This window comes from Typopeltis vanoorti, chromosome 11 (genome assembly GCF_054136105.1).
Source record: "Typopeltis vanoorti isolate ZY-2024b chromosome 11, IOZ_Tvanoo_1.0, whole genome shotgun sequence".
Lineage (NCBI taxonomy): Eukaryota > Metazoa > Arthropoda > Arachnida > Uropygi > Thelyphonidae > Typopeltis > Typopeltis vanoorti.
The window spans coordinates 7,925,109-7,942,793 of NC_143559.1; the positions used below are offsets into that span (position 1 = coordinate 7,925,109).

General features: G+C 37.6%; 1 protein-coding gene across 4 annotated transcripts in view; it reads left to right on the forward strand.

Annotated features, from left to right (window-relative positions):
* Positions 1-17,685, forward strand: part of LOC150101288 (COMM domain-containing protein 4) — a 228,949-nt gene that overhangs the window by 73,967 nt on the left and 137,297 nt on the right. For all 4 annotated transcript variants that reach the window (XM_090400289.1, XM_090400287.1, XM_090400288.1 and 1 more), the window contains one exon: positions 5,197-5,236. In XM_090400289.1, coding sequence (XP_090256415.1) covers positions 5,197-5,236 — 40 coding nt within the window. The remainder of the gene's footprint in view (positions 1-5,196; positions 5,237-17,685) is intronic.

Genomic DNA, 17,685 nt, shown 5'->3' on the forward strand with positions numbered 1-17,685 from the left:
CTAATCCTGCCAATACAATATGCCATTCTCATTACAAAGTGCATAACTTTACATTTACTAGCATTGAAAAGCAATTTTCACATACTAATGGTTCCAGCTTATTAAGATCATTCTTCCAGTTCTGAATGTCAGTCACATTCCTGAGTATCTTGCATATGTTTACATCATTAGCAATGAGCTGTATGTCTCTTGTCAAATCCTTCCTGTTGTCATTAATGTAAAGATTGAATAACAGTGGACCAAGGATTGGTACACCTGTGGCAAACAACTGTTCACTTTAAATCCTGCAGACTCACATCTCCCATACACAATTTTTTGATAATTTAGTCAGCTGTCTCCTCTTATCCAGAATAATAATTTGTAATGAAATCCTATATCCTCCAAATAATGCAACAGCCTTCTATGACACAGTATCTTTTCAAAAGTTTTTGCTAAAAATTATCATGGTTTATCCATTCCTTGTCAAGCTCATCTTTATTATTATTATAAATTGTGAGCATATTACCCAAACGTGACCTTTCCTTGGTACACCCTTGCTATTGTTATGTCTATTTATATGGCCAAATTATGTCTCTTCCTTCCCTTATCTCACTTCTTATATGTGCTCTAATCTTTACTCTTAACTTGGAGCCGTATTTTCCTATAAAGATATGGTCCATGGATTGAAAGCAAAGAAATTCCCACCAGACAATGGCAATTCCTTTGTTTCTGAGCTAATGCTGGCTCTCTCTCTCTTCAGACTCAGGGAAAATTTCTATTTTTGCTGCGCCACCCTAAGTTCTAGATTTTCAAATAGTGAAGAATCAAAGAACCAGTACCGAGCTCTGAACTGTATCCTTAATTTCTGAATCTTATATAAAATAACTCAAGTCTCAAATTTATCCCTATCTCAGTCTACAGTCGTGACCTCCCTTCCAAAATGCCTCCCGCTGTGGTTCGATTTTTATGGGGGGGGGGGGGTGCAGTAGAAAAATGATTTCAGGCAAGGCAATTGTTAAATCAAAAGAAAACATTTAATTATGCACTAAATAAATTACAAGTCATGGATAACTCATACATACGTTTACTTCAATATCAATTTCAGATAAATCATAAGCACTCAATCTCTCTAATTCTATTTTTAACAAGCTTAGGTATCAGATCCACGTTGCACTCGAACAAAGGTGAGACAAAGGCTAATGACTCAATACTGTTAACTCTGTCATGCACTAACTTCAATGTCAATTTCAGATAAATCATAAGCACTCAATTTCTCTAATTCTGTCTTAACAAGCACAGGTATCAAATCCACATAACACTCAAACAAAGGTTAATGTTTAAAATACAAAGATTAATGACACAATTCTGCTAAGGTTATGCACTTCACAGATGTTTAGGTCATGCTCTAATTTCTACATTCATGTCTTGGAATTTAGTCTGTCTTTCTAAACTAGGTATCTAGAGTCCTTACGTGAAATCACAATATTCTAGACCTAAACGTTCTATTAAAAGTTACAATCACTCTTTCTGCACACTTTCATTGAACAAAGAAAAGGTTTCTACGTTTACCACTCAGTTGGGAACTGCTGGAAAATCATACGCATCTCGATACAGCTTCACTTTCAGATTTGTTCCTGGTTCTATTCGACCCGCTGTTTCCTTCTCATCAGATTCGGGCTAGATGAATTTCGGACAATGAAGACACGTGCTTGCTGCTCACTTTTCACCAGGTTTAAGCAAAGCTCGGCTGTCTATATGTATATATATGTATACCGGACCTCAACTCCGCTGGACGAACTTTCTATCAGCAGATTCTCAAGGACTGCTCGGCACTCTTCCTCACTTGTGGCTCGACGCTTCTCCCAAGAAACCGGGACGAACATCGGCTCATGGAGAATATGACTCCCGCAAGAGCAGACGAATGACCGGCAAGGCACTCTGGCAGAGGATCCGACGAACGAGAGAAAAAAGTTCCGGTCCGGCGCTGCATTGCCTTTTTAAGTTCCGTGCCCCTACACTTCCGTACTACGTCATCTCCCTTTCTTTCCTTGCTTATGTCAAAGTGCAACTCCCATCACTAGTGCCACATTCTCCCCTAGTAATCTCTGGTGGTGGTGATGGGGGGGGGTTAGTCACGTGCCTTCCCCTCACGGTCAACGCGTACTCTGGCGCACATGCATTGCCCCTGGCAATTGATCTTTGATCCGTTAGACCTTCACTCAGTAGTGCACAAATACTCATGCTATTTTTAGCAAAGCTTAGGCAGTGGATTTAATCACAACAAAATACATTATAATATTAAGGGATAAATAACAGAATTCTAAAATTATTAACTTGTCTAGCACCTTTACATTTAATTTTTCCTGCTTGACATATTAGTATGTACAAAGTTTTAAAATGCATGCTAAGCTCTGAAGAAATTATGTTAACCACTTTTAGTTTTATTCAGAACTTAACACTATTCAACGTATAGTATAGATTCTGTGTTAACCCATTTCCGTATATAATCTCTTATCAACTTTTCCAAAATCTTCACCACTCCAAAGATACTAATAATTTTGTAGTTAGATACATCAGTCAGCAAGAATTATCCTGCAGTACTAATTCTGCAAGAACTATCCTGCATTTTTTCCATTCCTGTTGAATCCTCTCTGTGCTGAGGCTCAAGTTATATATACTTATGATATACTTTTATAATTTAGAAGTATAAAATGGATTTAGAAAAGGTCGATCATGTATAGACCCAACTTTTTGCCTAAAATTAATAATAGAGAAAAGAAGAGAATATGATTTAGAAACTCATATTACATTTATTGACTTTGAAAAAGCATTTGATAAAGTTAAAAGAAGTATTTTATTTAATATATTAAAAGATAGACAAATACTAAATAATATTCTAAAAGCTATCATAAGTATGTACGAAAAGAATCAAATACAAATAAGATTAAATTATGAACTATCATTTCCGAAAGAGATAAACCAAAGTCTGACAGGGATGTCCCGTTTCAGCAACTCTTTTTAATGTTTATTTAAATGATTTTATAATAAAATGGAATAAAAATTTCCAGTAAGGTATTAAACTTTCTCCTACTGTGACCTTAAGCACTCTCCTTTTTGCTGATGATTAAATAATAATTACAATTTCTGAAGATAACTTACAGAGAGATATTTTAAATTTAAATGAAATAGCCAAAGATTATGAAATGATAATATCAACAGAAAAATCAAAAACAATGACCTTTAAAGGAAAAGATCCAATAAAAATTAAAATAGTAATAGATAACAAAATTTTAGACCAAGTGAATTCATTTTACTACCTAGGATGTATAATTGTATTTTTATTGGCTTAAACCAAAATACAAAATGATGGTACAACATGACAAATTTTCATGCCGGCTGGAGCGTCTCTCAGTTAAACAAGGCCCCTGTTGTTTTTGCCAGGGAACCAGGGAGAATAGCAAAAAGTCAGCTACTGGAACAAATCTGAAAACACACCCCAACTCAACATCAGCAGAGTTAAAGATTGGTACTATCAACATAAGAAGCCTGAATGGCAAAGAATGAATGAAGCCTGAATGGCAAAGATGGTACACCGACATTGGTTGAAGCTTCAAATTTCTGCAGACAATTGCACCCAACAAAAGCATAAGTCTATCTTTTACATCTTTAAAACCTGGAGCGGAACGTTCTTCACAGGAAATGAAGGTGCGTGATGGCAATTTTTTCCAGTAGAGCCCAGTCTCATCAACATTAAAAATGAGATCAGGAGGGTAACTTCCTTGTTCTACACAGTCTTGAAATTCTTTCGGAAAAGCAGCTCCCGCTGCAACATCAGCACTTGCCGTCTCACCACATAATTTGACACTATGGCACTTACTTTGGGACTTAAATCTCATGAACCAACCCTTGCTTCCTAAAAATGTTTCTTTACCTCCATCTGTCTTTTTAAGATCCTCAAAAATTGTTTTTGCTTTCTCAGTTAAAACATTTCAGAGGAATGTTTTTCTGATTCGAGTCATCCACCCATAATAATAATTTTTCCATTTTTTCATGAAGTTTACCCCTGCTATAACTTCCATGTTTTGCATTTAGTACTGCCGTAGATTGTTGCACAGACTGTTTTATTCTATCTGCATTTTTCATAATTGTAGTAACAGTCGATGGAGGCAAGTTCATACTTCTACAGACATTAGCACGTGTCTGCCCATCTTTCATTCTTCAAATCACCTCCATCTTCTTTTCAAGTGTGATTGATTTCTGTGCCTTCTTAACACCAAGTTCTGCTAACTTTTCTGCACTTCTATTATCAGACATGGTATGTAATTACGTACTTTATCAACTTAAATACGTATGTGCGTAAAAAAAATGAAATAGGACAACTACCATATTTTCTGGTGTATAAGACGCACTTTTTTACCTTAAAAATTCATCTTAAAAATGGGGTGCATCTTATATAATGAAGGTAAACATTGTTTCCTCTTTTCAAAGTCATACGCACTCCCTTTTATGTTCCAAGATCTTTGTAGGCGGTTAATGGTGCAATCAAATTGATGCGTGACCTTCATGTGACTTCTAGTGCGTCATTGGCTAAGAACAGGGAGTCCCTATTCAAGTTTCGTAATATCTTATCCGAGTAATCAGTTACCGATGTTTATTAGTATTGAGTTGACGTGTTCAGTTTGATATTTCCCCGTAGATTTTAGTGATGGAAAAAAACAGGCGACATTCATGTACTTCAAGTTACAAATTGCAGGTTGTAAAATATGCGGAAGAACACAGGAATAGGGAAGCTGAAAGACATTTTGGACCTCCGCCTACAGAAAAAATGAGTTTAGGTTTTTTCCAGAAAATTGTATTAAATTTCTTGGGTGCGTCTTATACATAGGAGCGTCTTATACACTGGAAAATACAGTAGGTAGATTCAACATTAAAACTAGGTTCGATACATATACATTGTAGTAGCTCGGTAAACATTCAAACACTAGAGTGCTTGCTAGCGTCATTTCTCAGTCAGACCATACTACAATAAGAAAACGCGTACAGGCATCTAGCGTTATTGTGAATCAGCATAAACTGAACCGTCGTAAACCGAGGGCTGCTTGTATTCCACTTTTATTTAATTTTGAATTTATTTGCAAGTTTGCAAAATATTAATTTTTATTCTACTTTTGTCAGCATGCTTATATATATATTTTTTTTTTTTGTTCTTTTTTATAGTATTATAAAGTGAGCAAGCTGACTTTAGATGCAAAATATGGTAAGTTGAAAAAAAAAATTGAATTTTTATATGCATCACTTGTACACATGATAGGCTGCAGAACATAGCAAATCAATACTATGTGGAGGTGGAGGTCAAGAGAAAAGTAGTTTGTTGATATTCCTGTTGAAGAGTTGTAAGTTGTACTTTTTTGGGAATACCTCATTTTTTTGGGTGGGGAGGAGCTATTCTCAGAATTGAAATAGATGGAATTAAGGATTGAATGAGAGTAGCAGATTCTGTGAATCAGCAATTGAACTATAAAAGGATGTTAAGTTGCTGGAGTCCTTAGACTCATTGAGGGAGGCCCTAAACATCATGTTAAGAACTATCCAACATTTGCTCAGCATCTATCATACTTTGCTTTGAACTCATTTACGGTCATGTCAGTCTCTGGTAACCTATTCACTCGTTCACTACTCTCCAAGCAAAAAACCCAGTTCTAACACGCTTGTTAACTACACTCTTACTCAGTTTCCAGGGAAGCCCACTAGATCTTCCACCATAAGACCTGTTCTGAAAAATTTCCTCTGAATTAATCTTGTAAAAATCCCTCAGTAATTTGTTTGTTTCAATCATGCAAGGACCCCTGTGAAAAAAGGGTATATGTGGAACTACAAGGGGGGGGGGTTAATTATGAAGAGCTCAGGAGACAGCTTGCAGGTGTAGCATGGAATGAGGAGTTAGCTGGAAAAGAGATCAATGCAGCTTGGGGGATTTTCAAAAAATATTTAGTAGATGCAATGTCTAAATGTATACCATGGGTGAGAAGGTTAAATAAGGTAGGTGTGAGATGGATGAATAAGGAGATTAAGCATGCAATACAGAGAAAAAGGGCACTGTGGAGGCAGCATAAGAGAAGTGGAAGTAACCAATTTCATGAGGTCTACAAAGACCAGGCAAGGAGGGTGACTTGGTTGGTGAGAGTAGCTAAAGAGAGGTAGGAACAGCAGTTAGCTAATGAAGCCAAAAAGAATCCTAGGGAGTTCTTTCGATATGTAGCCAGCAAAAGAAAGAATGATTATGGAAGGATGACATTGATTGGAGGAAATGGTATAAAGACAGCTGTTGCAGAATGTGTGGTGGAGATACATAATGAGCAGTTCATAAAAATCTTTCAATCTTGTGAATGTGACTTCATGGAGAGATTAAGAGCAGTTGATGATGGGGAGGAGAGACTGACTGTAAGTGAGCAAGAGGTGTTTGGGGAGTTGAGTAAACTAGATGTAAATAAGGCTGTGGGACTTGATAATATATCACCGCGTATTCTGAAGGAATGTGCCAGAGAGTTGACACCTGCCTTGACATATTTTTTTAACATGAGTCTTGCACTTGGTCAAGTCCCTAAAGAGTGGAAGGAGGGCAAGATTGTGCCACTTTATAAAGGAGGTGATCGAACTCAAGCATCAAGCTATAGGCCTATCTGTGTGTCAGGTGTTGTGGTTAGGTTGTTGGAGAAGCTTTTGAGAACTAGGATCCAGAGTTGGGTTGACAACAATAGTATAATCTTTGATGGACAGCATGGATTTGCTAAAGGGAGGTCATGTTTTAGTAATCTACTTACTTATTACAATAAAGTGACTGCTTCCTTGGACAGAGGAGAAGGATACACAGTAATATACTTGGATTTCGCAAAAGCTTTTGATAGAGTACCTCATGATAAGTTGACAGTCAAACTAGAGCAGATGGTGTTGGATATTAGATTAGTGCATTGGATTGGAGACTGGCTATCTGATAGGTATCAACAAGTTGTGTATGGGGTGCAATATCCAGGAAAAGGAAAGTCACTAGTGGAGTGCCTCAGGGATCTGTTTTAGGGCCATTACTATTTAACTTGTATATTAATGATATTGGCGAAGATTTGGATGGAGATATTCAGTTGTTTGCAGATGATGCAAAGTTGGGACGAACCATAAAGAGTAGTGAAGATGTTGTGGCCTTGCAAGAAGACTTGAATAAAGTGAGTGATTGGGCAAGCAAATGGGGATGTGAGTTCAATGTTGCAAAATGTAAGGTTTTAAAATTTGGAAAACAAAGATGGGATGCAGAATTTATGCTTGGTGAGAATATATTGTTGGAAGTAGAGGAAATAAGAGATCTGGGGGTGATAGTGGATAAGGATCTAAAATTTAGGGGACACATCGCCAAAATTGTGAAGACAACACAAAGACTTCTGGGAATGATGCGGAGGACACTGACGTGTAAAAGTAGGGAGATTCTTGTTCCATTGTATAAGGCTTTGATTAGGCCACACATGGACTATTCTGCCCAGATTTGGTCACCTGGTTTTCAGAAGGATGAAGAGATGTTGGAAAGGGTCCAAAGGCGACTGACTAAGGTAGTTTCTGACCTGGAATGTCGAGTATGAGGAAAGATTGAAAAGAGGTAATTTGCAGAGTCTAGTGGAGAGAAGGAAGATGGGGGATATGATAGAGACCTACAAGTTGGTAAGGGGTTGTTATAGGATCAATGGGAGAAGTTCTACAGAGAATAGTGGGAGATCAGGGGAGAACCAGAGGTCATCCCTGGAAACTGTATAAAGAGGGTGTGAGTAGGGGAGTGAGAGGCAGTTTTTTTTCGTGCAGAGTTGTGAGTGATTGGAATGCCTTGCCTGAGAGTGTGGTGTCTGCAAGGAGTTTGAATGTGTTTAAGAAGCAGTATGATGAGATGTGTGTGAGATAAAAGGACTTCCTAGATGAATCTTTGACTCCATGAGGTCTTGTTTAATAATAATAATAATAATATCACCCCTTTTCCACCTATCAACCAGTTTCTGTAACCCACAAATCTTGAACTTGTTCTCGTAAGGTTCATTCCATAGACCCGCTACCATCTTGGTCACTCACCTCTGGATCCTCTCCACCTCCTCCTCATCATCATCACCAAGAAACCCTGCCATCCAGATGTGCATGCAGTAGTCAAGATGGGCTCTATCAAGGCTCAATAAAGAGGAAGAATGACCTGCTCGTCTCTGCTCGTCAAAGTATTCTTTAGTAACTAAGAAATCTGATGAGTTGCTTTACCCACTTTTACTATGTGCTTCCTCCCCTAAACTTTAACTCCTTATCCACTAACACTCCCAAGTCTCTAGCTTCATCAATTTCCTGAAGTAGTTCCACCAATGTGGTATACAGCTGGTAATCTTTTCATCCGAAAATGCATAACTTTACACTTTGCTACATTAAACTGACATCCATTTTCTTTGCCCGGACGGCCAGTCTATCCAAATCATCCTGCAAAATTTTAACATCATCTGTATTAATTAATCCTATATCCAGCTTTGCATTATCGGCAAACAACTGAACAGTTCCTCTCAGATCCTTTTCTATATTATTAATGTACAAATTAAACAGTAGCGGCCCCCGAACAGAGCCCTGTGGCATACCACTAGTTATAGGTCTTCTTCTGGACTCTACTCCTGAATAAACTACTCTCTGATATCTCTCCATTAGCCAACTTCTTATTCAGGAGTAGAGTCCTGAAGAAGGCCTGTGACTTGTGGCATACAAAAGGGCTCTGTTCAGGGGCTGTTTTGTGAAGTGTATGCCATGCCTCGGTAACTTGCTCACGTTTTATAATACAGTGACTGCTGAGTTGGATAAAGATAATGGGTTTACAGTGATACTACAGTTTACTGATCAGAATTCCATGTAGTATCCTCTCAAAGGCTTTAGCAAAGTCCTGCACTATCACTGTAAACCCATTACCTTTATCCAACTTGGCTGTCACTATATTATAAAACATGAGCAAGTTACCGAGACATGACCTACCCTTCACAAAACCATACTGCCCTCCATACAGTATCCCATTTCCATCTACCTATTCCTGTATTTTACTCTTGACCAACTTCTCCAATATTCTGACAACTCCTGATATGCTGATCATTCCTTAATTTGCTACATCAATCTTGGAGCCTTCTTTATGCAATGGAACTATTTTGTCATCTTTCCACTCCCTTAGGACTAATCCAGAACTGAGACTTAGATTAAACAATATGATCAAGGGCAGTGACAATTTTCTCACCACTTCATGTAAAACTCAAGCTGGTAAGCTTGAGTTTTATCATCCAATTCCACAGCTGTATTCATATTAAGGTTCTGTAATGCTATGCACCTCCATTTCATTTACCTCAGTTCCCATATAAGTTTTGACTCTCTTGTTCCTGCAATATCACCACCTGGATGATATACTCTTGTAAAGTGTTCACTTAGTAATTTTACTATTTGACTGATTCAGTTACCTCTCTACCATCAGCATTCATTAAATCCATTCTGCCATATACATTCTCTCTTACTTGCAGCATATTGAAAGAATTATTTGGGATTATCTTTAGCTTGCATTGCTACCTTCCTTTTATACTCTGCTTTCGCCTTTCTTACCACACTAGTTACCCTTCTGGCTTGTGCAGTTCATGTGCCTGCTGGTCACCTTTCTCTCTAAATTTCCTCTGCAATTGTTTCTTTTTTTTGCAGCTCCAGATGAATGATGATATTCATCCATTTAACTCCCACTTTATTTACTCTCCTGACTCTAGGTATGCAGTCTGTCATTACTTCCCTCAGGCACTCCTATACTACTTCTCATGCGCTAACAACATGTAAAACTGCTCTTATAGTATTACATGCCATGGCACTGATCCAAGCAATCTCCTTAGCTTGTCTTACTTACCAGCCCTGTAATTTCACATATAACTTCTTATCTGAAAATTTCACACATTTAGCCATCTCCCAGATCAAGACCACATGGTCACTTTCACCAATTGTGGCAACATGGTCATATTCATTATAGACAAATTCTCAGATGCAATTACTAGATCATGCACTCTCGAACCCTTAGTATATTCCATCACACTCTCTCTCAGGTAGTTATCTCTTAATAACTGCATAAATTCCATTTCCATCCTCCCATGTTTCCTCTCCTCCTTCAGTCTGTGTTCCCATAGTTGAAATTTCCCATAATAATTACTTGTCCTCCAGTCATTGAGTTTATTTGCTGATGCATACTATTTCCATCCCCTGGTCTGTAGCATCATCCAACTGTATATTTTGTTCTGCTGTCCTCTATCTCACACCAGATAGCCAGCCTCAAATGTGTTAATTTCACTGTCCTGCAGTTGAACTTCTACTCTCTTTTGTTGCAGTTCATCGGGTATCATCAATAACACCCCTCCATTTTTTTTTCTCTATACTTCTTGAACACACTGTACCCTTCACGTTGTATCCCACTAAATATATCATTTTCTGTAGAAAGTTTTTTACCTTCGGTATACTATATGTTAAAGATACCAAGTAATTTTATACACTTTGTTTTAATCCTTTTTCCCAAGTAAGCAAACAGACAAGTCAGTCAAGTTTTGCACCTGAACATAGTTCAGATCTGAGGTAACTCCTGGTGAAGGTTGAGTAAGCTCTGATCATTTTTCCTTAGTATCTCCCCCTTAATGCAAAGCACATCCCCTTTCGGAGATTAACAGCTGGGCAGATGAAAGGTAATATCTTCAGAAAATAAATAAATACACAAACCAATGTGTACCATTGTTTGGGGAAACATTAATAAATGTGTGTGAATTAAATATTTATTATATCCTATTGAAATTACTATGCACTATAACCTTTCATTCTTTCTTTTCTAATTTTCTTATTTTTATTTGCATATGTAAAGTTTTTAAACTATAAAAATTTAATTGTTTTGGCTGGAACCAATGACCTGAGAGGTGAGAAGTATTGTATGACGTAGGATCTGAAAAAGTTATTGAAAGAAGCGAAAAAGAAGAGCAAAAATGTGAAGATTGTGAGTCTGCTGCCAGTATGATAGAGGCAAACTGAGGAGGGTGATGATAATAACTAATGAATAAATATACAGGTTGTGAAGAAGGACTGATGTAGAGTTTGTGGATGACCTATGGCCTGAGTTTGATGGATGGAAAGATTTGTACAATGATGATGGTCTGCACTTAAATGAATTGAGTTAGGTGTTTAGAGAGAGGGAGAGTGAGCTTTGTTCACTTAAGCGGTGCTTAAGGATCAAAGTTGTATAACTGAGAGGAGACCTCCACATAGCCTTTAAAGGAATGCGGAGAACCGACCAGGGCTTCTGACCTAATGTCTAATCCTCACCTTCTCGTGGTGCAGCCTGTTGGGTATCTACCTCACCCCAAAAACGGGGTGCCTTGTGAAAACAAGGGGCCCCCCGTTGTTTTCACCAGGGTGAACAGCGAAAATTCAGCTACTGGAACAAATCTGAAAGCACACCCCAACTCAACATCACCAGAGATCAAGATCAGTACTATCAACATAAGCAGCCTGAATGGCAAAGAAATGGAGCTGACTGAGGAATTGGATAAGTATCGACATAAAAGGAGTGACTGAAACAAAAAAGACAAAAACTGGTGAGATCTTTCTGAGCAATGAACAAAATGTTATATTCAGGCAATGACAATCAAGGAAAAGAAGGAGTAGCCATAGTATTCAATACAAAATACAAGGCTAATCTTCTTGAATGGCAGGCAGTGTCAAGTAGAGTGATTTGGGCAAATATCAGAATGGGGAACTGGACAATGAGACTTATTTGTGCCTATGGTCCCACAGAAGGTTCTACTAAGGTAGAAGTTGAGGAATTTTTTGAGGCTCTAGAGAAAGCTACTGAACACAATGAAAAAGGAAAAGTTGGTCCTTGTTGGGGATCTAAATAGCAGAGTAGGAAGTGATTATCAGACATACAAATATGTTTTGGGAAAATATGATTTGGAGAAAAGAGCAAAGCTAATAATAATAGCAAATACCTGTTGGATTTCTGCTCAGGACATGGACTGGTTATTACTAACACCATGTTCCAACATAAAAATGTGCACAAATTCACATGGAAAGAAGAGGCAAGGAATAAGAAAAGTCTCATTGACTATGCTATTTTTGATAATGAAGTTTTCTCCCTGGTGCAGGACACCAGGAGTGTACAGAGGATTTGAAATTGGGAGTGATCACTATTTAGTCTTGAGCAGAATAAAATTGAATTTCGTATTGAAAAGAATAATATGTAAGAAAGTTTTAAAGCAAATAAAAGTTGAGCAGCTCTCAGATGTGAACTGTAGACTAAAATACACAAAGATTATTGAAGAAAAAATGAAAGAGGTTGAGAACAGCAACGAAAACTTAGAAATTCAGTGGCAAGCCTTGATGAAAAACACTGATTGATTCAGATAGAGAGGCATGTGGTGAGGTTGTCTCAAGGATAGAAAAATCAGAAATCCATGGTGGACACAGGAAGTTGAAGAGGCAGTGAAGGAAAAGAAGAACGCATCTCAAAATTACCTGGCAAATAATTCAGCTTGTGCTCTTAGAGAATACAGACACAAATATAAGAAAGCAAAACACTGTGTAAAACTAGCTAAAAGTCATGGGAAGACTTTGGCAAGACCATAGAAAATAAATATCAAAAAGGTGGCAAAATATTCTAGAGGTTGTTGAATAAGCTATGAAATGGAGGAAAGAGTGCTGTAAAAGAAATTAGAGATGATAAAGGTGACATGAAAAAACGGGAGAAAAAGATATCTGAAGGATGAAGAGATGTTGGAAAGGGTCCAATGGAGCTGACTAAGTTTGTTTCTGACCTCTGGAATGTCGAGTATGAGGAAAGATTGAGAAGATGTAATTCGCAGAGTCTGGTGGACAGGAGGAAGTGGGAAGATATGATAGAGACCAACAAGTTGGTAAGGGGTTGTTATAGGATCAATGCTGGAGAAGTTTTACAGAGAATAGTGGGAGATCAGGGAAGAACCAGAGGTCATCCCTGGAAACTGTATAAAGACGGTGTGAGTAGGGGAGTGAGAGGCAGGTTTTTTTCGTGCAGGGTTGTGATTGGAATGCCTTGCCTGAGAATGTGGTGTCTGCAAAGAGTTTGAATGTGTTTAAAACACGGTATGATGAGCTGTGTGTGTGTGATAAAAGGACCTCCCAGATGAGTCTTTGACTCCATGAGGTCTTGGAGTGGTAATAATAATAATATCCTTGAAGTATGGAGTAATTACTTTGTAAAATTGCTAAACGAAACAAGCAGTGATGGCACAGTGGTAAAAAACACTCAACAGGCTTACAGTCTGGAATATATATCCATACGCGGATATATATTCCAGACTGTAGAAAAAGCCATCAAAGGCTTGAAATGTGGAAAGGCAGCAGGAGTAGATGATGTTCGACCAGAAATGCTGAAGTATGGTGGTATAAATGTCTTACAGTGGCTGCACTGCATAGTTCAGAAGGCCTGGAGAGAGGGGAGAATTCCCGATGATTGGAGTAGAGATCTCATAGTACCCATATATAAAAAAGAGAAATAAAACTGAATGTGATAATTACAGAGGTATTTCCCTACTGAGTGTTCCTGTTAAGATTTATGCAAGTATAATTGAGAAACGGTTGAGAAGAATTGTGGAAGAAAAGCTTGGTAAAGAACAACCTGGATTTAGGCCAAATAGAGGCTGTGAGGATCAGATCTTCACTTTACGACAAATAGTTGAGAAATCATGGGAATATAACAAAGATCTGTATTTAAGTTTTGTCGATCTGGAAAAGGCGTATGACAAGGTGCCAGCTATTCAAGGCGCTACAGTTATGTAACAATATGCTGTTATTTGGTTTTATTGTTTTAATATCATTACTCTATCTTTATTCTTTACAGCAGTGTGCACCTTTTCTCTTGTAACCTTTCTCACTTATTCTACTGCGTACTATGTTTATCCACCTTCCTTATTTACTAGTTGTATGCCTATGAACACTTTAAAATTTATTTGTAATACTGCACCACCAGTATTATTTATATATGTCTGGTAGATCTCTTTCTCTCCCTCTCTTATTAGCATGAGTTCCTTCAACAAAGTTTATATAAACAATTGTGGTTCTTAAATACTTGAACTGCACTTTTATTACCATGGTTGTTTCCTGCTCAGAAGTCCGATTTTTTTTGGGAACAGTGCAGTTGTAAAATAAAAATCTGGCAGCACTCTATTTGCATATAAATAAAACACATTTAATTACAATAATAACAAAGTACATTAAATAAGTGATAGGGAGGTTACTCTCTCTACCTATCCTTTAGACTTTTAGCTTAAAGAAGCAAACTTTCCCTTTTCAATACTAAATGACTATACAATATAATTACACTATTACTTCTCTGTTAAAAAAAAATCAAATTGCAGAGACTAATTTACTCATAAAGAGATTAGCTAGCTATGGCAAGTTATCTTACAATTTATATTCCAGTTAACAACAAATCAGAGGACTCTAGAGATTAGCTATTTCTTATCAGTCCATCTATGACATATCTCCTAGATTACAAAAAGAATGTACATTAAAGATTGAACTTACAGAGGCTCTTTGTCACACATTCTTTGAAAGGTTCTGCATTAAAGTTTCTATGCCTTTTTCTTTCCTCAGGCCTTTGCTTTCATCTGGAGAGTCTTGCTTCAAGGGGGTTCGTCGGATTACTGGTGGGCCTTGGACTGCAATTTTTTCGGTATTCAAAAGGCTCAGGCAAAAAGTTTCAGCATACAGGCTTGAAGATTGTTCTGTGGCATTTGACTCCGGTTGACTTCCCATGGCAAAAGGACATCCAATACTCTTGGCTCAGGTTCGTCATAACTTCTGGTTCTCTGAGGAGAGGAAGGCCCCAGTGCAGATCCCCTCCGCTCTGGTTCCGACTATCCTCTGCTGTGGTCCCAACTGCCTCTCTCTTTAGTAACTGGGGCCTTCCTCTCCTCTTTTGCCGATGACTGCCTCCCGATGTTCAGCTCAGTCCCTTTTTATTTTCCTGTTCTCCAACCTTGCACTAAGTGTTGTAAACCATGAAGAAAATCAGCATTTCTCCTTGATCCTTTTGATAAGGCTGGCGCGTTCTTTCTTCTCGTCTGTGCACTCTTTTTCTTTGTTTTGTCGGGCAGTGGAAACTTTTCTGAAACCAGCGGATCTCTTTGATACAAACTCCGAAGATGTTTATGTTCAGATCCCACAACCTCCTCTTACACACACTTTATCGAAAACAACTTTCTTGTGCTCTTTATACATAGCTATCATACAAAGTAAACAACTTTTACACACACTTAATAGTAAACAAGTTTCTTGTGATCTTTATACATAGCTGTTACATAAGGTTCCAATGGCAAAGCATTGCCTTTGTTTTTGACATTCTAGGAACTTTTAGTTAAAGGAGTAAATACAATTAATTCCCATAGGATTACTTACAAAAATATCTAGCATAAAAAACCTAGAAATAAACAAGGTTATTTACAGTTCTCATGAGATTTGACCTATGTAAAAATTGATGTAAAGCGCTTTCGTATTTTTAAGCTACATCGAGTTTTTACAGTTATAGTTATATGGTGTGAATGGGGCATTATATCAAGCAATACTTAGTCTTTATTTGAGTTGTAACTCAGCTGTTAGGATTGAAGGAAGTACAGGAAGATGTTTAATGTTAAATCTGGCGTTAGACAAGGACGTACCTTATCCCCTCTGTTATTCATTATCTATATGGATCACATTATGAAGGGAAGTGGTATTAAACATGATATCAAAATTGGAGATATTAATGTCAGCTCTTTGCTTTATGCAGAAGGTGTTATACTTCTAAATAAATCTGCTACAAGTCTGCAAAATTCCCTTACTAAATTGATGTTGTAATAGATATGGTATGAAGGTCAGCAATAAAAAGACAATGAAAATAGGTAGAATCATTGAAAATGTCAACTGCGTTGTGAATGGAGAACTTGTGGAACAAGTAAAACATTTCAGCTGCTTAGGCATGATTTTTAGTGAAGATGGTAAATTAAATATGGAAATAGACAACAGAATCAACAAAGCTGGTATGGTAGGAAGTCAATTGAATAAATTCATATGGAATAAGAGAGAAATTAGTCGGAACATTAAATTAGCTGTATACAAGACAGTGTTCAAACCATTTTTACCTTTTGGATCTGAGAACTGGGTCAGAAGTAAAACACTTGACCAAAGACTAGAGACTGCAGATATGAGAGTCCTGAGAAAGATTAGAGACATGAACAGATGACATTGATGGCAATATCATATTAAAAATGAGGATATTAGGAAAGAACTTGACATTGTCAGCATCCAGGAATGCATTAGCAGAGCTAATCTCAGGTGGTATGGTCACTTAAACAGAATGGGACAACACAACACCTACCAAATATTAAATTACAATCCCAATCAACGCAACAAAAAGAAAACTACTGAACTACTTAAATCATTTAACACATGGCCGGAAGAAACAATTAAAAAATTAATACTGCAGTATGCCTGCAAACCCAGAATTTATGGCCTGCCAAATGTACACAAAACTGACACTCCATTACGTCCAATTGTGGAAGGAATCGACGGTGCGAATTACTACTTAGCCAAAAAATTAGCGGTCACACTCAAGGAATTGGTTGGTCATTTTCTTTCCTACTTAAAAAATACACAACAATTCATAAACAAAATTAAAAACATTACACTCAACGACCTAGATCTATTAGTCAGCTTTGACATAACTTCCCTTTTCACCAATGTCCCAATCAATGATACTATCTTACTCTTACAGAACATATTTCCACACGACATGACAGCCCTCTTTGCCCACATACTCTGCTCCAGATATTTCGTGTGGCAAAACAATTTTTACCTTCAAAAAGAGGGTACAGCCATGGGCTCACCACTCCCCCCCCAATAGCGAACTTTTATATGGAAGACTTTGAACCACGAGCTCTAGAATCGGCGTGCCTAAAGCCAATAATTTGGCTCAGATACGTCGACGATATTTTCGCCATTTGGCCCCACAGCCACGAAGCACTAGATACATTCTTTAGCCATGAACAAACAACAGAAATGCATCCAATTCACCATTGAAATAGAAAAAAACAACTCTCTTCCTTTCCTAGACACACTTGCTACACGTCTTCCTTCAGGCTGTCTCTCCTTCTCAGTTTACCGCAAACCTACACACACAGGCCAGTACATACATGAAACTTCTTATCACCACCCAACACAAAAACTTGGGGTCATAAGCACCCTTAAACACAGAGCTCAAACTATTTGTTGAAATGAACAAACTCTTAACCATGAATATGAGACCATCAAACATACCTTTATAAAATTGGATACAGTATAAAAACCATTCACAAGATCCTCCACAAAGATACCACTAATAACAAAAAAAGATTTCAAGAATGCTATTGCTATACCATATGTTAGAGGCATTTCAGAAAAAATAGACAGAACACTACACAATTACAACATCAAAACCACCTTTAAACCCCCGACAAAATTAAGACACCTACTCAGTTCTTCCAAGGATCCTCTGCCACACCTAGCCCACCTAGGGGTTTACAAAATACATTGCACATATAACATACCATACATAGGGGAAACACGGCGAACCATCCCAATCAGGAAAGATGAACACAAACG